General features: G+C 43.2%; 1 protein-coding gene across 2 annotated transcripts in view; it reads right to left on the bottom strand.

The window, feature by feature from the left end:
• OGFOD3 (2-oxoglutarate and iron dependent oxygenase domain containing 3) overlaps positions 1–23,030 on the bottom strand; it is a 38,565-nt gene that overhangs the window by 14,766 nt on the left and 769 nt on the right. Inside the window, exons 1-6 of one of the 2 annotated variants that reach the window (XM_083428503.1) lie at positions 22,795–22,975; positions 19,619–19,836; positions 14,270–14,345; positions 11,110–11,152; positions 4,637–4,701; positions 4,037–4,093 (exon numbers count right to left, since the gene is read on the bottom strand). In XM_083428503.1, coding sequence (XP_083284629.1) covers positions 4,037–4,093; positions 4,637–4,701; positions 11,110–11,152; positions 14,270–14,345; positions 19,619–19,836; positions 22,795–22,886 — 551 coding nt within the window. In that variant the 5' untranslated portion in view covers positions 22,887–22,975. Of the gene's footprint in view, positions 1–4,036; positions 4,094–4,636; positions 4,702–11,109; positions 11,153–14,269; positions 14,346–19,618; positions 19,837–22,794; positions 22,976–23,030 lie in introns of those variants that run through there. The other variant, XM_083428504.1, reaches the window with a different exon arrangement.

Here is a 23,030-nt window from a genome sequence, read left to right as displayed (position 1 = left end):
TCCCCTATACACGGCTGCCTTCAGATGTCTTCTAAAGGTTGTATATTAACTTATCTCCCTGACTTCTGATGGGAGGACACTCCACAGGGACTGCTGACCTGCTCTCAGCTATGCTACAGAACCACCACTCTATGACCAAACAGTGATACTACAAATTCCAGCCCACCCAGCATCAGGTGACCCAAGGAACCAAGAGGCTCCCATCTGGCCCTAACAAAGCAGCAGACTCTGGCTGAGATCCTCTGACTGAGCAACTCATCACTCAGAAATAGACTAAACTGCTTTTCTAGCTGCACTGTCACTTGCTCAGCCACCTTTGGAAATATTCTCTGGCCTTCCTGACCTGATTGCACGTGTGGCAGTTCATCTGCGTGCCTACATTAAATCACTCTGCACTGGATAAGCTAGTAGAAGAGTTTCATTCAAAATAGGTAGAGAAGTTGCTCTACATTAAAGAGCTCAGGATGCAGAAAGGATACCTCTTCCTAATGCCTATTACTGGGATAACATTAGATTCAGCAGATCAAAGGAAAGAAGAATATACTGCCTTTTAATAGACTTAAGCCCAGCAAGGCTCTGTACCTGGTTATCTGGCAAGCTGTCTCTTTACTGGAAAAAAGATAAGCAAAAATGCTGCTTCTGACTGTCCTAAGTTTCCATCAGTGAGAAATTTAGAAGCAAATAGCCAGTGCAGTAGACCCACATATTTGCACATGCGCAGCTTGCTTTACCTGCTGCACAGGTACCCTGACGTGATGACCTTCAGAAAAGTGCAAGGCTCATCTTATTGAGCTGGTTTATGCTGGTACTACTCGGCTTGCATATTTTTTCGGAGCAAGACAGAAAGACTTCCTGAAGATATTTTCGGCCAGCATACCTGGTGGGAATAACAGGACCCAGCAGGAAATATGTCCAGCTTCCAAGCTGCACATGAGTTATTATAGTAATACGGTTTCCATCTGTCACCAAAAGGCCACTTTCCTATTTCTTAGGTCTACCAGCCAAGGAAAATGGAAGTTCATTCAGAAGGAAAGCTATTTTTACCCAAGCAAATCAGTTTTTTAAAGTCTCGGGCATTTTATTTCAATAAGTGTTGCAGCTCATTTTGAAATCTTGCTCGGTGACGACAGCTTCTGTGCGCACTGTCTATCTCTGAAAAATCAATCCAGCCATTCAGGTAGACAATAAGCCTCTTTTGCTGCTGTTCCCTTGAGCTATCATTCTGCAGACCAATCCACCGGCTGTATTGTATTGATAACTCCTTTTTAGAATTTATCCTGTGCTCTATGCAATACTTCTCATTATATCTATAATGAAATGGCACTCCTTAATGCAAACCATTTTCATTTGATATGATGAAAATGTATTTTAATATCAACCCATGATTCTGATGTTATGATTTTTCCAGCTAGTCAAAGTATAAACCTTTTATTGCATCAGATATACTAAAATGTAGCTTCTGATAATGTAAAAAAAACACCAAACCATGCGCTGCAAGCAAAGGGTGGTATTCAACAACATTTCGAGTAGTCTCATTGAAATTAAGGTATCTAATAGCATTGCATTCATTTATTTCAATGGATCTACTCTGAATAAAACTTAGCTGAGTAACGCCCTAAATAATTACACTGAATTCATTAAAGTGGTTGGTTTTAAACCAAAAGCATCCCTCCTCCTTACTACGTGAAGCAGCACAGTACTATAACCAGTCCAAGCATTACCCACCTTGAGCATAACACAAGAGAGAAGTCAAACTATATTTCATCACCACAAGCAGCTGCTGTTTTAACAGAGTTTAAAATACACATTCACTAGTTCGGAATGTCAGCACTACTTTGCTGCCAGAAAATGCCTGGAATGCTCAGCAGTGCTGCTTCTTAATGAGCCCTCAACAAGGTGTTATTTTTGTGAGTTTGTTTTTTTAAGTCCTTCATAGCTTAACACAAGTAAGTCATGATGAAGAGTGTGTTTAGCATAAACCTTAAGGTATGCGAGACACTGGGAGAAAAGTGTTGCCATCGGGAAAAGAAGATTCAGCAGAGAAAGCCTGCAGGTTTTCTCTGGCAGACAAACCTTTTCTCTGCTACAGAGTCTAGATCAGGCATAGGCAAACTTGGCCCTCCAGATGTTTTGGGACTACAACTCCCATCATCCCTAGCTAACAGAACCAGTGGTCAGAGATGATGGGAGTTGTAGTCCCAAAACATCTGGAGGGCTGAGTTTGCCTATGCCTGGTCTAGATTCAATAATGGTAGTTTTGTTTCTGTTAAATATCACACCACCACCACAAAATACACAAGTCCCATGAAACACAAATGCAGAGGTCCAAGCTGGATAACTAGAATGAGCAGAGACAGTGGCTGTCTACAGTAAACAGGGAGGGCTGGTGAAGATAGGTTTCTGGCTTTCTGCTAACCACAGCAATTTAACTGGGAACTGGTCTAGGAAACCTCTGCTCTGTCATCCGCCCTCACCCCCCCCCCCCGGAGTAAAACTGCCACTCTCCCACCTCAGTATGAAAGACCATGAATAGTGCTGACCCTCACTCCTGATTTTTTATTCTAAATTCTTAAATCCATTGGACAAATCCACAATAAATTTAACATTGCTAGCTTCTTCTTTTTTTAATGGCACCCTGTAGATGTCAAGAGTGGTTGAATGGTCTCCGTCCTTTGTCAATGAACAGAGCCAATATGATAGAGTAGAGAAGTACAGATACCGTTATACAATGCAAAAGGCATTCCAGTGAGCTCACATTTAGAATAAAGCATCCTATTTTGGTCACATATGCCTGAGAAGGGTTAATTCAAGGTCATGCATGTAGAACTAAGAACTAGGCTGTTGAAAGGAGTAGAACAATTTTTCTTGCAAGCAGAGTTCTTAAGAAAGTTGGGGCCTTTCCACTTGTTTTAGAAGTGGTACCACAAATGAGGGAGGCAAGAGAAAGGCAGCTATGAGTAAAATATGACAATATATTAACATGATTTTGGTTAGGAAATAGAAGAAAGTGCCCAAATCTTAGAGATGTCCAATGGAACAAGAGTAGGTGGTAAAGAACCTTACTAGAACCTTACTAGGTTCCTTACTAGAACCTTGCTAGGCTGGTCAAACAAGTATATGAAGAATACTGTACAACTGCTTTGCTGAACACTTAATTATGGCCAAAATAGCTTTCCTCTTCTCTGCGTGAAGTCTTGGGTTTCCTCCTCGCCACCCCTTCCTCTAGCCTAGGGCAACCAGAGACAGGATGTTAGGCAATGCGAAGATCAACCCATTAAAGTTTCCTTGGGGTAACTTGATGAATGGGTTGTGCTCACACAAGACCTGAGTGGTTGTCACAGGGTGGGATGGGAGTTTTAAAAATATACCCCTGCCCCAAGGTTGTATAGACAGCAACTTCGGTGGTATTTTGCCTTCCTCTGCAGCTTGCTCTTTCATTCATTTGCAGTGCACCTGCTCCCTGCTTGTGGCACAGTGTGATCTGGATTGCATAGGTTAATGGGAGCTTAAACTTTGATTTAATAAAGGCTGAGCTACCAATTTCTATGAAATGCAGCCAGTGCCACATGCCTCTTTTTCCTACACTATTGAAGGGTATGTCTGACTGTTAAGCAGTCTTCTTAGCCATGTAACAAGCAATATATCTCATCAGCAGTTCAAGTATCATGCTGCATTTAGACACACCTCTTCTAAGAGGCACATTACAAATTGTCCTCATCCACACAATTAAAGTTGTACAGTGGTACCTCTGGTTACGAACTTAATTCGTTCTGAAGGTCCGTTCTTAACCTGAAATCGTTCTTTACCTGAGGTACCACTTTAGCTAATGGGGCCTTCTGCTGCTGCTGTGCTAACGGCACACAATTTCTGTTCTCATCCTGAGGTAAAGTTCTTAATCCAAGGTACTACTTCCGGGCTAGCAGAGTCTGTAACCCGAAGTGTTTGTAACCTGAGGTGTTTGTAACCCGAGGAACCACTGTATTTGACAGCAGTTTGGAAGACAATAAATACCCTTAATGGGGTTTTCTTTTCTTACCGATATAAATGAAAATCTTCTTCCGTAAAGGTATCATGGACTTTATCACTGAAGTATCTGTGCGGGAAGACAATTCAAAGATGGAAATAAATAATACAAAGTGCAAGTTAAATCCCTGCAGCAGCTGGTGCTTAACTTTTCTTTGCAAATTAATTTACTCAAACCAACTTTATCCCAAGCAGTTATTAAAGATTAGTAAACAAGAAGCACTCTGATGACTTAAAGGATGCTATGGTGATAGGAAAACTATTAATTCTGCAGGAAAACTGATCACCACTTGAGGGCACAAATTATTTTGCTTTCTGCATTACATTACAAATCTAAACTGTGGTGGGAGAAACTCTTACATCCAGCCTCTACTGAGACAACAAATATTTATATCTCTCCTACAGGCCCAGCTTAACACCACTTGCTAACAACACTTAGTATCACAGCTGTTTGCAAAGGCCAGCAAACTGCTGAAGAATCCATTAATTAACCTGCAGCATCGGAGCTTTTTCTCTTCCCCCACCCAAATGTCTATTCCATCCTGAAGAACCTAAGAGCACCAAAATCACCTGTATCCAAGGCACTGAATGCCAAGGTGCAACTCTACATTACCTGTACATGTTAACAAAATGCTTCCCCAAAGAAAGAGCTCCAGAGTGCAAGTCCAGAATTGAAGCCTGGGAGGGGGGGAAATCCAAACAAGAAGAAACAAATCAGCAAAAGGAAGACTATTAAAAGGAGACTAAGTCTCTGTTCTGTGCAATCTCAGATGGTGGGTTGTATCCAACGCTCCACACAAACTGCTTGGCTGATACAACAGGACTTCTGTTTCCTCCCCCAACCGTGTACTCCCAAAATCTGCTCCAGGGGACAGGAGATACAGCACTCTTGGTTTAAAGTCGTGCTAGTTTATATATAAGAGTCAGAAATCAAGGGACAATAGACTTATCTAGTGTTAACTTTCCCTCTTCAGATATATCTTCCCCTAGAATTCAGTGGTGTATATTCACCTGGCATGCAAATATTCGAATATTATCCATAACATGTTTTTCCTGCATTGATTCCTATATAGTTCTAAAGCAATTCAATTCAAAAGATGAATCTCTTATGCTCATGCATGACCAAGAACTCATTTTCAAGGTTCTTCTTTCGACCTGCAGAAAAACTGCTGGCCTTTTTAAACCGCAGTCATTACAAAAGGCTATACACTTCACACTATCCTGTGACTTGGCCAGTCCCACATTTCCACTGTTTTAGCAGCTAAAGAAGTGACCTTTCTGCTTTCTGAAGCAGCACAAGTTTGGAGCACTGCAGGGGAAAGAAAATTATTAAGGCAATTATACTGGAAGGGTAGTTAATGGGACTTTCAGGAGCTTGTTTTTTTAAAAAAACAAACAGCAGCAAAACTACACAGACAGGAAGAAAACTCTGCAATAATGTAGGCCTAAAGGGTAAATGCTTAAGATTTAAATGTGCTGGGAAATGAGAGGTTCAACTTCAGAATAGGGGAACTAATTAAATGTCAGGTGCTGAGTGGACCACAGTAACAAGAGACTGTACAGTGGTACCTCGGGTTAAAAACTTAATTTGTTGTAGAGGTCCGTTCTTAACCTGAAACTGTTCTTAACCTGAAGCACCACTTTAGCTAATGGGGCCTCCCGCTGCTGCTGCACCGCTGCCACACTATTTCTGTTCTCATCCTGAAGCAAAGTTCTTAACCTGAGGTACTATTTCTGGGTTAGCAGAGTCTGTAACCTGAAGAGTCTGTAATCTGAAGCGTATGTAACCCGAGGTACCACTGTATTTGCTAAATGGCTGTGCTGAAAAGAAATAAACAGCAGTTGCTTTTGCAACAAAAAATAAAAAAATCTCACAGCAGATATTTTTGGGTCCATGTTCTATTCCTTGGTAATGTGGACCAAAGGATGACAAATTCACAAAAGCCTCAATTTTCGAATCAGGATTTGTGAACTGTCACAACTGCTTAGAGTTCTTGACGCTAAAGTTTTTTAATAAAAAATATGTCCAGTGAGGCTACCAGCTACCCAAACTGGACCTTCGTAGAGTGAATGAAATTCAGCATCACAAAACAGGAATGTGCATCCTTGACCCTTGTAATTGATAGGCTCTAGATCAGGGATGGGGACCACAATACCCATAATTCCTGACAACTGGCCATGCTGGCTGGGATGGATGAGAGTTGGAATCTAGCAACAACTGGGGGTAGGGGGCATTTCTGTTTTGGATTATTCTGGTCAAACACTAGGGCATTGGTCTTCTGCTCTGCCTGGTCAAGGGAGCAGTACTTAGTACCTTCTGCTTGTTATGATTTACCCTGCAACTTCTACTTTAATGACCTCAAGTATCTTTAACTGGAGATAGCTTTAGACCTAGATTTGGGTAAAGATGCTCCGAGATGGCCTTGGCAACAGGACATAATATTGGGCAAGCCACAGCTATTCACTTGGGAAGAAAGCCCTTGGATGCAGAGAGAGAAACCCTCCACCCCTGGATTTCATCATCACAGGATTATTATTCAGATGCAACAGTAAGCTATGGTTTAGCATTATGTGCATAGTTGAATTCCAGTTTTAGGACAAACTATGGTTTGCAAACCAGTTTCTGAAACTGAGATGCAATGGCATCGCTCTTCATTCAGAAAGCAAGGATACCTCTTGACGCCACTGTCACAAGCCCACCCAGCCCTGCACTTTAGGCAAAGGTCTGCAGGGGGAGTGATAGCATGAGAAGGTAATGCTATGACTGTGCTGTACTTTCGAGAATGAGGAGCGGGGGGAAAGTCACCCTAGACTGCTGCAGGTGAACTTTCCCCTTTCCAGCACCAACTACCACTAACTGTCCATTGGAAGGACTCCCAAGAAAGTGGTACAGGCAGCTGAAGACATCAGGATCTGTTCCAGCCATCTATTGTGAGCTGCCCTGCAGGAAGGTTCCTGTTGACTTGCTACATGTTGATATTGCTTATTGTGTTCATATTTAAATGCACATTGAAGTTAATTGTCAGTATCAGTATCCTGAAAGGTGGGATCTAAGCCATTGTAATAAATAAATGTTTGCCTTCTGACTCTTGAGCCTGTCGGTTACAGTTACTGTCAACTTTTTTCCTCTGAAACCTAAGGGCTTAATCCTAACTTTTTTCTTTAAAATTGAGATTGTTGAGATTATTTCCTTGGCTCTGTTCACTGCACATTACAAGCCACAAACCCTACACCTATTCTCTATAGCTCATTGGTTTCCCAAAGGCAACACATGACTCACTACTAGGGCTTGGAAAATTGCAACCATGACCACTTTTATCCCATTGTCTCTTGAAATCACCCCAGCACATAAACAGTGCGACCACTGTTAATTTCTTTGTGGCGGAAAATCTACATAAAGGAAGATTGTGAAACTGTCTCTGAAAATCAGTTGCTTCTCTATTATGGTGGAAGGAACCTACCTGTGTTGAATGAACCCCCAAATTTAAGCCTATGATAATCCCCCATGGCAGCCCAATGTTGCAGCAAGAGGAGATTTTGAAACAGACTGAAGAATGCATAGCCTTGACAAATTGCTTGCCATCAGATTTAGTCAAGGCACATTTGCATCTGAATCAAGTGCAGAGAATCAAGGACCGTTATCTTGTTTTGACTCCTACCCTTTGCTCGCTGCAATGAAGTCCTTAGTGAATTATTCAGAATGGAGATGTACAATAACAAGAAAACAGAGAACAAAAGCCTCATTCATTTGATTTCTTGAAGTGCTATTAGGAGGAGTCATCCTGATCAAAATATACAGGTGCCATTTAGGTAGTTGTTAAGGTTAATTTTGAAAGGCACAGGCGAGACAACCAGTTGCGAATAAACTAATTCCATTAAGGTGAAACTCTTAGACTCTGCAGAAACAAAGTACAAGTGACTCATAGCAGAGGGAACATGAGCAGCAGGAAACAGTACAAATGTCAGAAACCATATTCACTCAGTCCTTACACCTCTCATAAGTAGGATCATGCTGGATAGCATCAAGATGGAAAGAACACAATTGGAAGAACTGGAAAAGGTAATAGAAGACAAGCCCTGTATTGAATGGCTTCACATGTGTCCCAAGTTCTCAAGTCCAGGAGGTGGGAAGACAGCCAGCTCTGGACAGGGTTGCACTCCCATGGAATGAGCAGCTCTGTAGCTTGGGGACAACCCTGGATCCAACACTGAAGGCACAGGTGGCGACAGTGGCTACGACTGTCTGTTTCCAGCTCTGCCAGGTTTGCCAGCTGCGGCCTCTTTTGGGTAGAGATGACTTGGCCACAGTACTCCATGCTCTGATAACTCCCAGATTGAAGTATTACAATGCACTTTACATGGGACTGCCCTTGAAGATGACTCAGAAACTTCAAGTGGTCCAAACTATAACAGTCAGATTACTGGCTGGAGTTCCATTTTAAACCCCCATTTTAAAACAGCTTCACTGGTAGCAGGTTTGTAGCAATGCCATTCACTTTCTTCTCATGTTCCAAAAGTATACTCACTGTTAGCAAAGTCAGTAAGATAATGTAGACGGAGTCCAGAGAGAAAAGTTCTGATAACACTTTACTGAGGAAACTGAGCAAAACAGTGTATATTTTGAACAGATATACGCAGAGGCTTTGTCTCTTAGTTCAGGCCTTGTACAAAGCAGGGAGACCTTCAACCAAACATGCAGAAGAACAACTCCCATAGAACTACACAGCCAATCAGAGCACATGCTACCTCAGGAAAGTTCATGCCATTCTGACTGGTTGCTAAGTAATACCACCACAAGCCCCTTGGGCCATTGACTAGCACTAATAACACCACCGTTAAATAGCATGCAGAACGATTTCTGCTGTTGCACTTCCAACACTCACAAGAGTCAATTAATTGAAATAAGCTCCCCTCCTGTTAGCCCCAATCATAAACTCCATATCTACCCATTTTGGCTCTACCATCATGGAAGGGGGAGCTTTAGAAACAAACTTTTCTATGGATCCTTGGTGCGCAATTATTTTACCGCCTGTACTTACTCAGAAGGTAAATGGAATTTTAGCTCCTTATATTACAAAAAGTAAAACAACATAAAAGGATAGAAACTGAACAGAAAATTGTAAAACTTGCATTCAAAGGCTAAATGCAATTATGAGCATTTATGATTTCAAAGCCGGTCTGATGCATTTGGGGGCTAAATTTTGGAAAGTCATTCTCATTGCACCTTTGCAAACCATAAATCAAAACTTCAGTTCTTCAACAGACTAGCATTTTAAATCTACTTTTGATTTCTCTGCATCTGGCAAATGGCCCCAAGACATCAACACGATTTACGTCACGAACAGTCCATGGCCAATTGCAGAGACACCTGTCAATCGAGCTGATTGGATTGCACTCAAAGCAATTACATTCCATATTGAACAACAGAGCCGCTTCAGCTCTCAGTAGGCTACAGAATGCAATGAAATACAGGAATAGTAAAAAGAACGTCCTTCTATTGAACAGTCTTTTACTGTGAAAGACTGCTGCCTGTCTCTGTGGGCAGAATGGAAAGGTAGCTCACTTTGTATTGGTGGGCTGCAGGAGTGCCAACTTAGCCCTGCAGCCGTGGGTGTCTGGGGCTGTGGGTGCCATGCAGCATGCATCGACCTGGCACCAAATTTTGTGGGTGCCCGGCCTCTTCATGGGGAATTTTGTGGGTGCTCGGGCACCCAGGGCCCAGGGAGTTGGCACCTATGGAGGCTGCGAGAGTGTTTGAAAGAGTGTTTGAAAGAGCACTGAGAGGCCCTGGGGCACTGCAAGTACAACAGGGCACCCTGATTTCTGGTTGGGTATGCTGCAGCTGAAGAAACACTGAAGCTGGAGCATTTACCTTTAAGGGTATTGAGACCTTGGTCTCAAACCCTTTTACTTGAAAGTGCCATAGAAAGCAAGAGTGCTTTCTCCCAAGAAAAAATGTATTTAGGATTAAGGGATGACACAACCGAGATGGCATATAGTCTGTAACACAACTTTTAAAAGCTTAGATACAAAAATATTCTCTTTTTTTGAAGTATACCACCTTCACTTATTTGACAATTAACTATGCAAAGTCTGGTGATGCTTCACATTCTACTGAAGGACGGTCACATTGATCTTCCATCCCATACTCCTTCTACATTAGGCATCTTTCCTCAAACTCTTTTTTTTTTCCTCTGGAGGATGCAGATTTTTCCTCTGATTGCTCAGGCATCTTCCACCATCCCTCTCCAAAAGGTCAAGAGAGATAGATTAGACTGAGTGGCAGTGTCCTGCCAATGACCACCAGTTGATGGTTATGACCAAGCTGGGATTCAGGCCCATCGGAGAAATTCACCATTGTTCTAAGGCGAATGTTCCACCAGCACAAGATTTTCAGCTTGTCAGATGGAACAATCCCTCCTCTCCTACCTGTGCTCCACTGCACTGTTTTGGGGGGTTCTTCCTCCCCTTACAGGCAATTTCAGGGGGGCATGAGGGGGGAACCACTTTGCGCAAGTGGAAGTCCATGTGCAGGGTTCTGTGTATGGGATTAGGTGAATCCCTCCCCATGTTTCCCTAGAAGTCCAACACCCAATCCCATTTGGAAGCACAAAATGGGAGGCCTTGTTGGCGTAAAGGGGGGGGGGGATAAGGAAAACACAGGATCAGAAACTACATGAGGATACTTTCTCTTGTGAGCAAGTGGAAAAGGTTCTTTTTTGCTCTGCGTGCTTCCTTTTCCCTGACCCAAGCTGCTGCCCAACTCATTCACCACCCACCATGGTACAAATGCCTGCCCCTCACTCTCAAAGCACCATGTATTAGTTCCTCCTCTTCAAGCTCAGCCTTGCCAAAAACAATCTTAATTCGCAGTTAGGAGCAATCAGCATTGGAGCAGCTGAAGGGAAGTCTGGAATAACTATGGACAAGCAAAATATATATATTGCCACACGAGGATGAGGGCAGAGTCCTACATTTCTTCCCCATTCCTGACACTCCTCCCCAAAACCCATTTAAAAAAACAAAAATCTAAAGAATCTTGCCTGGATACCAGAAGAATGTAAAAGGTAACAGGACACTGCTCACCCCTCCGTCCGATCCTCCAAGGGCGAGTCCCTTCTCTGCTATTCTGTGGACGACACAACAATTTCAAATCAGAACTGCAGCACAGCCTTTTACCGTTTAATGCCACTTGTCAAACCAGACCTGTCACAGTTGACACAGGAGGAACAGAAAGGTCAACTTGCACTGGCATAACAGTGGGCAAATCAGAATTCTTCACACATAGAACCCAGCCAGGGGGGAAAACACAGAGGCAGAGCATTTCCTAGCAGAAAAAGTAGTCATATTGCAAAGCAGGGGTGGCTGACCTGTAGTCAGTGAGCTAAATCTGGGTCACTCAGATTTGTAATTTTAAAAAATGCCACTTTGACACTTTCTGGTGGGTTGACCATTCCTCAGTGCAGCCCTCAGGCTAGCTGCCTCAGTGCCAAGGCGTGCCCAGACAATACAAAGCCCAGATTTATCCCAATCATTTCCAGGCAATGGGAAGAAGCGAAAGCAAATGCTATTTTTCTTAGTCCAGAAGTCTGGGAATTTTTGCTAACGACAAAGGACCAAAGTTAAGACCATTTACTCCAGTTGCAATGAAATACTGCTCTGTCAGGATGCAAAACTCTGCATGCAGAATGAAAGAGTTTAATGACTCAGTTGAGGTGAAAGAAGATTCCCCACCTTACTGCAGAAACTGCTGCAAAGTGGGAACACAGTGAATTAAAGTAACCCCACTTCTTCCTATTGCTAACTGCAGAATATTTACACAATGCCCTGGTTCAGATGCACATTTCCCAGCTTTCTGAGCCATAGTTTAGCAGCCAGGAACAAGCACTTTTACAGTCTGTTCCCCCCACCCCACCCCACGCGCCTCCACAGCATGCCAGTCCCAGTTAGCTTAAACTTCTGGTCCCCACTGTGTTTAAAATTAGGCGCTGTGATTTAATGTCAGTTTACTAACCAGAATCTTAAAATTGCAGTTTACACATAGCTTAACATCTTGGTAAGTAAACTAACACTTAAGGAATTTCAGGAATAGCAGGTAACAATAGCTTTAGCTAATCAAATCACTATGTCAAGGTTGGATGTGAGCAGAAGGGGTGAGAGAACATACTAAACGGCTATTCTTGGTCATGGCAAATACTTGGCCTAGAGTTAAGGCAAGCACAACACCATACAGAAGCTTTCTAGCCTGTGTATTTGCAGTAAACACTTGTAAAGCAAATGCATATTTTGGTGGAAAACAGGCTTCTAGAGACCTGGGTTCCAGGCTCTCAATTCCTTAGCATTTGGGAGTGGGATGCAAGATTTGGAGCCTTGGTTTAAAACTCTGAGTAGACTTAACCACTCGTAATGCTGCTGCCAACATACTACTTAACTGTAATTAAGGCAATTGGTAAGAATTCACAGCCCAAAAGCAAGCGTTAATTAGGCAACTGGGAGCCTTACATCTGAAAGAGTCCCGATTTGCAAATGTTCCATGGACTCCTTGATCAACTTGTTCTCTCACCCTCAGCCCCCAATTTATAAATGGGAACAATGACCCCTCTCACAATAACACTGAATGCAAGCGCACAATAAAAGCATGAAACATCTTTCCTGTTAAAAAGCTCTACAGGAAGTGTTCACTAATAATTAAGAGATGCATGAGCTGTAGGAAACTTGCCTCAGATTAACTGAGATATTACCGGAAGTCCCCCCCCCCCCCGAAAAAAATGGGGGAAACCTAGGTAGCTCTAATCCAAGGCAAGGCCTTAAAAGATTACCTTTCCCCACCTGCCCTCCTTGCAGCATCTTTGTCACCTCACAACCTAATGGAGCAAAGCAAAGTACTGTATGTGGGTAAAAGGTAGAAAAAGGCTGCAGGTCAAAAACCAGGAGGGCAGGAAGGGAGCTGAAGTCCCTTTGTGTTGGGGACTAGACTCCTAGGATCCCTGAATTGCAGGGGGTTGAACCAGATATCTCTTTGGGTCCCTTCCAACTCTGCAATTCCCCACCTCCTAAATTTGATGCTGCAGCCTCCTTCCCACCTCCACTGGAAGCTATTTCACTAATTTCTATGGGGACTGCAAGGAAGCTCCCAGAGCAGATTCAGAAGGCATGGGTGGCTCTGTATCCCCTTTCTGACCTTCCCCACAGAGCCAAATGGCAGAGGTGGATGGCATTATCCTTCAGCTTGGATCAAGTTCCAAGTGGGATGGGAGTTTGCCCCTAAATTTAGTTTGAGCCTGACTCAGGTGACTTTCACCTACTGTATACCATCATCATAAACTTTATTGCACTAGCCAAAGGCCATGACATCATTCACAAAGGAAACAAAAAGAAAAACAACAATAACCATAAAAACCATAAAAACATCAGGCACTGCAAATACAATAAACCACGGTCACGTCTCCTAGAAATTATTTGCTGCATATGATAGAATAGAAGGGGGTTCTCAGAATGTACCAGCTTAAATGTCTGAATCACTTTTGCAATTGACCACTATTTTATCTAGTTCTTTTCTCCTGATCTTCTTAGCTGCCAATGCATATAGTACTACTTTATAAGTTATGAAGACATCAGTATCACTCAGCAGCCATTTCACCCTTTCCACCCTGTTCGAGTGTGTTCCATTCATAAGCAGGGGTTTTATAAATTGGTCTCTTGGTTCTATATATAGCAGGCATTGCAATAAATAGTGGTACAGGTCCTCTACGCAAGGTTGCCCACACAGACAAAGTCTCTCCTTGTGCTGTACTTTGCTGTACCACCCACCCACCACCGCCGACGGCATCGATTGGAATCGTAATTCTGTAAAAGCGATTCTTAGTACGGCAAGTGGGAGCTTTGTCAGATAGTTAAATCTCTTTCTGCATCGGACCTGAAGAGACAATCTCTTAAGTGCCTCTTAGCCATCTTCATGATCACCTGAAGATCTTGTAATTGATATTGGGTCAAGAGGCGTTAGCTGCACCTACTGTATACAGGCACCACTAACCATTATCCTGCACAGAAGCAGTGTCCACACTGGCTGTGAACCCCTGAAATATAATATGGCAGAGAAAAGAAAGGACCCTGCCAGGATATACACACCCATCCTCTGTTCCCGTCTAAAAGGCACAAAAATAGCAACAATGGTGTCAACTTTCAAAAAGGAAAACAAAAGCATTATCCTAAAGCCTTTAAGATGATTTTTGAAAAGAAAATTTACCTACGGATTCTCTCAGCTTCCTCCCTGCTGATTATGGCATCTGTTATCCCTCTTCCACACTTCCGAGGAGTGCAGCCTAGAACAGACATATAAGGAGAGAGACAGAAAAGAAAGTTCAAACATCCATCACCTACTTCATCTGCTTTTACATGTGCCATAACAACAACAACAACAACTTCTACTCTCTCGGGAAATTTACTAAGATTGTAGTGCAAAGCATGGGATCTGCTGTGGTTTGCAGAACATCAAGGATTTCAGCTACCAATGATAAACATGTTTCTAATCCTCGTGGCTGGAGAGTAAACCTTGAATCAAGCCACTGGAAATGACCCATAAACCAGAGCCACAATTATGGGACTTTTGCATTCTATAATTCTCCACATTGCCATAACCTTGAATTCACATTTCCCTATAACCGATGCATTGTTAACAATATGTCCTTTGTTTCCTCTCCTTCCAACAAAGAATTTTACCAAAAAAAACTGGAAGTGAACGTTACCTGATTGCAAATACTGAATTTTTGGTTGATGAAAAAGTTACAGTATGAAACTTATGACACCCACCCATGTCATTACAGTTAATAGATTCACTTAATTCACCCAGTGGTTCTTACATGTCATGGAAAGCAATATTACTTCTTTTTTGAGTTGCTTTATTGTCTTCTGGCTGTTATACATAAGGAAGAGACTGTGGCATTCTAAGTCCACGGTTGGAGAAAGAATGGCCTTGCAGATGGTGTTGGATTCCAACTCCCATCATCTTTGATACTTGGCTATCCTGCCTGGGGCAGGTGGAAGTTGGTGTCCCGACAGCTTGTGGGGGGCAACAGGCTCCCCATCTCTGTTATCATCAGACATACTACAGGGAAGCCTGTACACTTTGAAATGATTAAGTTTCAAAAGCAAGCATGCGAATTCTTACAGATATATATATATATATATATATATATATATATGCAGGTTTTGGTGTCCTCGGGTGTCTTCCCGTGTAAAAGTTGGGGTGTCTAGGCGACGTTTCGACGAGGTCTCACTCGTCATCTTCAGGCTGGTGCTTTCGGCTTCTTGTTACTGGAACAGAGCAGGATCTCAGTGTTTGAGTTCCTATAAATACTGTTGAGGAGGTGTGGTGTATAGCCTCCAATGTTCTGGGCAGAGAGGAGGTTCCCAGGCTAGTGTGCCTTTTCTTCTTTTGTTCCTTAATTACTTGAGGGATATCTTGAGTGATTTCTTGAGTGATTTCCTGAATCCCACTTAGGTGGGTCATTAGGTGTGGATTAGTTGCTAAAGCCTTCGTGTCTTGAACTCTTGAACTTTGTGAAGAGTTTTTCTGAGAAGATGGCTGTACTGCACTTGGTTGTGCTCTGGCTTGGCTTCGTGTATAGGGGCGAGCTGTGGTTTTGTGGCCTGTGCCAGCCAGATCTGTATATATATCCCTTGCTTTCCCCGAAACAAATCTATTATCTAATCCATCAAAAGAAACAGACTTGATACACTTGGGGGAATGTGCAGCTTGCTACAGATGTTTGCCTCTTCTGTAGCTTGGCTCAGGTTCTGACGGCATACAGAATCTCTGGAAGAATTTTGGGTTACTTAAGACCTCTAGCAGATTGGAGGTTCTTACCCATAACAGAGTTTAAACTGACTTTGAAAATGATAAAGTCGGTTTGAAACCAATTTACTCATCTTTAATCATTCTCTCAGTCCTGGGGAAAATAAAATGTACAAAATACCCAGAAATCCACAGTAGATCTCAACATTACCAGATATGTACATAAATACCCTGTCTGAAATATTCCAATCAACTGAACAATCAATACAATTATCTTTAACATAACAAGTTCTATTCTGTGCAAGTACTGCAAACAGCTCATATTAGTAATCTGTTCTGCCTACTCATTTTTACATCTTTGACATCTACAACACCATCTCAACATTTCAGACGGCAGCAGGGGAATAAACATTGATTAAACTTCAAATGAAGTAAGCAACAAATACTGAGTTATGAGGCTGATATTTGGGAATAAATAAGACCTCTGAGGATTAAAGAACCTTCAGGCTGAGGAAAAAGCTGAGTGTAAGAATGACAGAAGGAAAAAAATAAAAAGGAATATACTATTAATAGAGAAAACCATAAGAGTTCTATTTTGTTTAAGTAAAAAGTGACTCTTAACTTTGTAGGACCATTTATTAGCATTCAAACCAGTACATTAGGCAAGAGTTAGAAGTGACTTCTCTCCTTCACATTGAGGGAGTGGGCTTTTTCGGGGTGCATGTGAAGCGGTTGACCCTCTGCGCCCTCTTATCTGTTTGCCAATTGCCACTAGGGAGCCAGTACAGTGGTACCTCAAGTTATATACGCTTCAGGTTACAGACTCCGCTAACCCAGAAATAGTACCTCGGGTTAAGAACTTTGCTTCAAAATGAGAACAGAAATCGTGCTCCGGCAACGCGGCGGCAGCGGGAGGCCTCAATAGCTAAAGTGGTGCTTCAGGTTAAGAACAGTTTCAGGTTAAGAACGGACCTCCGGTACGAATTAAGTACTTAACCCGAAGTACCACTGTACATTAAAAAGGCAGTGGCAGAAAACTCTCTACCCCGCATCATTCAGGAACATAAAACCCTGCAAGAGTGCAGGCTGGGATGGAGAAATGAAATAAAGTTATGTTTATGACTGGGCAAAAGGTACATTCTGATGTGAATTGGGGGGAATGGGGGGGGGGAGAGAAATGGGGTAAAGAAAGATGCCAACTGCTAAAATATTGGGGGAGAAAGAAGGAATACTTTTCTGCTTCTTAAATTGGAACCATGATACCAGTAAGGTGACAGGGAGATGTATATTTCTTGCCATAAAATGTGAAATAGCCTCCCAATAGCTGTTTGTCTGTCCCTTCGCCTTTGGCCACTTTTAAGCAGGAATATAAGACTCTATGATTCCAGCAGGCATTTTCTAGCCAAATGAAATTATGGTATGGTCCATATGGTGCTGTTTTTACTTCTCTGTGTATCTTTTATTTTATTGAGAGGTTCATTTAAAATCTGATGACTTGTGTTTTTAATTTCTAAGCCACCTTGATTTGGATTTTAACCATATCCAAATCAATGAATAATCTCAAAATTCTGTGCTAACCAGCTTGCACCAGTGTGGTAATCTCATCAAACAGCTGCACTAGACACGACTACACTGTGACACCAGGCAAGAGATAGGAAGCAGCACTGATCCAACAATTACAGGATCAACTCTGAAACAGGCAGGATATAAACTACAACTGCCAACCCTCTCCTTGAGATCACCGAACTGGATTAGATCTGGGCAATCACCAAGTTGGACACAAAACATTTATCTAGAGAGATAATCAGAAGCTTCCTAAAAGTGCAGAAAGCTCTCACTTCCAAGAGCAGGATACATACAGAATAGAACATCATAAGCATCTCAAGAGTGCCCTCAAGTGGGAACTTGGTAACATAGGACAGAGAAAGACAGCAGAAATGAAAAGCAAGGTTTCCTACAGTGGTGAACCAGATGACTCTGGGAATCCCGTATGCAGAAGATGAGGGCACTCTCTTGCTGTCATTCAAAGGTGCAATTGATCTACATACTACAGTGGTACCTCGGGTTAAGTACTTAATTCATTCTGGAGGTCCGTTCTTAACCTGAAACCGTTCTTAATCGGAAGCACCACTTTAGCTAATGGGGCCTCCTGCTGCCACCGCACCACCAGAGAACGATTTCTGTTCTCATCCTGAAGCAAAGTTCTTAACCCGAGGTACTATTTCTGGGTTAGCGGAGTCTGTAACCTGAAGCGTATGTAACTTGAAGTGTATGTAACCTGAGGTACCACTGTACCTCCAAGATGCATGCCATATAACTTAGTAGTCAATGGTAAGTCTTATCCTCCATGAATCTGTCTCATCGCCTTTTAAAGCCATTCAAGTTGGTGACCAGAACTACATCTTGTGACAGTTAAACTATGGAATTCTCTCTATGTGCTGTGTGAAGTAGCGCTTCCGTTTGCATGTCCTAAATCTCCCACCATTCTATATGCCTGATAATCTTACCTTTAACAATGCTTTCCACCAGTTTACCCAGAGATGTAAATTTGACCAGCCCATAATTTCATGGATTTCCACTGGTCCCTTTAAAAAAGACTGGTCAATTTCCAGTCCTCAAGTACGGAGGCCAACTGTGAAGGTTGGGTTTATGTTATAACACTAGCAATCTCCCATTTCAGTCCTTCATGAACCACCTGAACTGTTTGAACCACCTGAATTTGTTAATTTTTTAATTTGCCGGTAAACTGGAATTTAATCTCATCTCACTATTTGCCTCAACACTCCTAAGCCCTTCTTGGAAATCTCTGTTCAAGCACAAGTTATCTACTGGCAAAAGTATCCACCCACCTTACATCTTAAAAGTGAAAATAGATGCAAATAGTTCATTTAAGCTTCTTTGTAAACTTCTTATTTCCTTTAGCAGTTTCAACCTCCTTGTTGTCTAAAAATCCTACCTACCCACAAAATGATTTCCTGTTTCTGAAGTATGAAAAAGATGGGGGGGGGATATATTTTTAGGAATATGTTCCTAAAATTGCTATTCTCTTTTACTTTTTGTTTTCCTCATTTATTTGTGCAAAGCTTTCATTTTTTGTAGGAAGTTTTCATTTTCTGGCTTCCTTGACTCTACTCATGAACCATGCAGACATCCTCTTTGATTTGGTAGTAGCTTTCCTGACTCTTGGTATACATTTTAGCTGAGAATCCATTTCTATGGTTTTGAGCAACACCCAAGCATTGTACAGTTTTTTCACCCTATTTACTTTCCCTTTCAGTTGCCTTTTTACCAGCCCTTCATTTTTAGGATGTTTCCTCCTTTGAAACCAAATGTGATCAGTTTGGATTTCCATGGCAACTGTCCACTTAGAAATATGTTACTACAATGACCACCCATTTCTCATTGATGCAACAACACTGCCAGATCTTATGTGTCACTTGGGATTATGTCCAGGGTTTGCCTCCCCTCTGGTTGGTTCTATTTTGACATTCTTAATTATGATCTCTCTGACCATCTCCTCATGTGCAATAGAAACCTCAGAAAAAGAGGCAAAATCTAGTCCAATTGAGGGGACATCAATGCAGGCAGGAGAAGAAAGCATTAGATTTATCCCGAATTGTGTCTTTCCTTCATTGCTCAAGTAGAAGGGGGCAGATGTACAGTGATATTACAGCAAAGAGCCTGTGACAGCTATTGCTTCTGAGGTGACAGGAGACCTGTGACAGTTTAGAGTTACACTTCGCTGATTTTTGGCAAGCCTTCTTCAGCACTGCACTAGCACAAGTCATGATGCACAAATACCTTCAAAACGTTTGTGGCTGTCATAGTCCTCTGAGCAGGGTACTTCGATGAATTTGTATTGTAGGCTTTCACCTTGATGGGCCAGTACTTCGGTAACTCCATCTTCACCAAGCAAGTAGCTGCCACTCAGGAGGTAGCCGAGCATGGCAGATGACAGGAGGAATGCCACTTTCAGCCACTTCCGGCGTGAGTCTTTCTGGACACTGCCTTTCACACCACTGAAAATAGAAAAACAAAACAAAATCCCCTTGTAAGAGAACAGCAACTCCAACCACGGTGTTGCATTTTAATAAAGAGGTATTCTTTGGGGAGCAAGTCCATGCTTAATCCTCACCTGCAGAAATGGGGGCTATTGGAGCAAGTGATATGGGCACTAGTAAGAGGAACATGCCAGTGATCTGACATAAGAGTGTAGACAGAGGGCTAGCTTCGACTAACCCAGGGTCTAGAAGACGCCACCACAAGACTCTTGCTAGTGTAATGGGGCTTCTCCCCACACAGACATGGCCTCCCACAAATCCAGTATGGAGGGTCAGAAGAAACCCCAGAACAGTGCATGATGGGGAAGGAGGGGCACCTTTCCATCTTGCAAGCAAAAATTCTTGCACTGACAAAATGGTCAATTTAGTATGACAAATTCCATTCCAAGCATCTATAAATGTGATTTGCAACATGTACTCTATAAATGAAGGACATATACTGAAAATCTTACTTTGTGGGTCACCTCTGCAGACAGTCTATTAAACAGACTGTGCACATTAATCAAGAGCCAGGCAAAAGGAGTTCAGAATTCATAGTATTTAGAAGTTGGTCCTTACTACAAGATTACCTAGGAGAGTACTGGCTTGTCATGATTTCAGCCATTTACAGATCTTCACCCTTGAAACCAGCAGTGGGGAACCCCTGATAGCCCTTATTAGGCCTGCCATGCCTCACCACTTGGCCCATGCAGTCATTTCAGCCAAGCTACACTCACCTAACCTACACCTCATGCCATATATGATGTCAGGTGTGGGGCAAGTAAAGATGCAGCTGGGCCAAAAGAGCTGATGAATGGTACCTACAAGTGCAAAGATCTGTACAAGCCACTGTATACCCGGCTCTCCGTCCATTAGCTGATTGGCAAGTTTTGTGGTGTGCTGTGCACCTGGCTTTGCAAGCACTGACAGTCAGATTTTGATTTCAAATTGCATGTGCCAAAGTTGGTCACCTGACATCAGGTGATTGACAGAAGGGTGACCTGTTAGGATCTGCCCCCGCTCTGCCTGATCACTGCCACCTCCCCACCCTTGTTCTAAACACACATGGGCACAGAAAGAACCAGATACCATGGGCCAAGTACATGTGAACTCCAGCACAAGCCTATCAAAGTACAGTGGTACCTCGGGTTAAGTACTTAATTCGTTCCGGAGGTCCGTTCTTAACCTGAAACTGTTTTTAACCTGAAGCACCACTTTAGCTAATGGGGCCTCCTGCTGCCGCTGCACCGCCAGAACACGATTTCTGTTCTCATCCTGAAGCAAAGTTCTTAACCCGAGGTAATATTTCTGGGTTAGCAGAGTCTGTAACCTGAAGCATGTGTAACCCGAGGTACCACTGTATACCTTTGACTCAAAAGCCTGGTTCAGATGGAGCTCCAAATCCATCATCCAATCTCAGCTGTGAGAAAAACAGCCTGAAGCTGCTGAAAAATTCATCCTGAACAATTCACTCTTCATTAATAAGACATGCTTTACTATAAATATCTGCTCCTCTGAATTCCATAGAGACTCTGAACACCTGTGCTCCAACTGTTCTCTCTGAATCAACATAATCAGTAGTGGAGACGGAAAGGGTGTTTTTATAAGAAATGCTGCATACCCTCAATGCTTTATTGTGCCATCCTTCACCTTGAATATGGGGTTGAATCCAATGTTAGTTATACTCAAAGCAGATCCACTGAAATAGATGGACATGCCTATGTTGGATGCAACCCATGGTCTTCTCTTCTTTCCTCACAACAACTTGCAAAACAGATTAGGATGAGCATCTGTGACTGGTCCACAATTACCCAGTGAGCTTCAGGCTTCTCCCTTGGTCTAAAGCCAACACTGCAACTGCTGCTACTAGGCAATCATTGAGAGTGTGTTAAAGAAAAGGAACATAATGACCCTAAAGTAATGCATGAGTCAATGCTAGCAAGCTTGCTACAGGGGTGTCAAGCCCAGGACAGTACTATGTGAAGAATACTCAAGAAAATAATTAAGACTCAGCAAAGGGGGGGGGGGTTAGTTCTATAGAAAATTCACATTCAGTGTACTACTAGTTACACACTTTCCCCCAATGTATCCATCTGTATCTTCACCCATCACACTGAACAGAAGTACAAGGTATCATTTCACTACAAGTGCTTGTGTGAGTGTGTACATTTGTTGGTTTTTCCTGCTCTATTATTATACACAGACCCTACACTCATTGAACTTTACATATGAACATATGTATGGCCCTGTAGTGTTTTCCACATGTGGCAGGCAACTGAAGACCACGCCTTCTAAGATTCAGGCATCAACTGGGGGGGGGGAGCCAACATTCCTGACCCCACGCAGCAAGGAATAAGCAAGCTCCACCGAACTCAACGGATCTTCCTCCAGCGAGTTTCATAGGTAAAAAAAAGGTAAAGGACCCCTGGACAGTTAAGTCCAGTCAAAGGCGACTATGGGGTTGCGGCGCTCATACAGAATTACAACGGAGTAGTAGAAGCCGTATTTCCTGCTTACTGTCCCCAGCCTGGGACCACACTTAGGATGGATTTCCCTGCGCCTACACGCAACATCCCCCAACCCCATGCACACAGGGTTACTTGAAAAGCGGCCCCATTGAATTCATCTGAAGATTGCTCCTAGATTAGCACGCTAGGATCGCAGTCACACACTCCGAAGCCAAACCAACTGGAAAAAGTGTCTCCCTACCATCTCATCAGATTTTGATATACGGGCAGAATGCTGGCATTGATGAGGACCAAGCGTTTAGTATTAGAGGGGCGGGGCAAGGTTTTGAGGGCACTCTCCCGGGAATGCAGCCCCTGGAGGGAGAAGAGGACAAAAGACGCGCGCACCCTCCTGACTCCGCTTGCAACTCGCAACCCCTGGTCCCCTCCGGCCGTGGCCACGCGGCGCTCGCCGGACAAAAGGAGGTACCTGCTGAGACGACGGCGCTCCTCCGCCCGAGCCCCTGCGCCAGCCCCGCCGCTCTCCGGAGTGCGGGAACCCGCTCGCCGCTGCGGAGCCATCGCGCGGGAGCTGAGCAGCTGCGCACGGGGCGGGAGGATGTGTCAGCCTCCGAGCTTCCACTCCAAGCAGCCGGGAGCAGAAGGCGGGAGAGAGAGCGCGAGAGCGAGACCCCGAGGAGAGGGGGAAAGGTGGCGACCAATCGG

This window comes from Podarcis tiliguerta, assembly GCF_965153285.1.
Source record: "Podarcis tiliguerta genome assembly, chromosome: 2".
Lineage (NCBI taxonomy): Eukaryota > Metazoa > Chordata > Lepidosauria > Squamata > Lacertidae > Podarcis > Podarcis tiliguerta.
The sequence above is the reverse complement of the archived record's forward strand: the minus strand, read 5'-3'. Positions and strand labels throughout refer to the sequence as shown.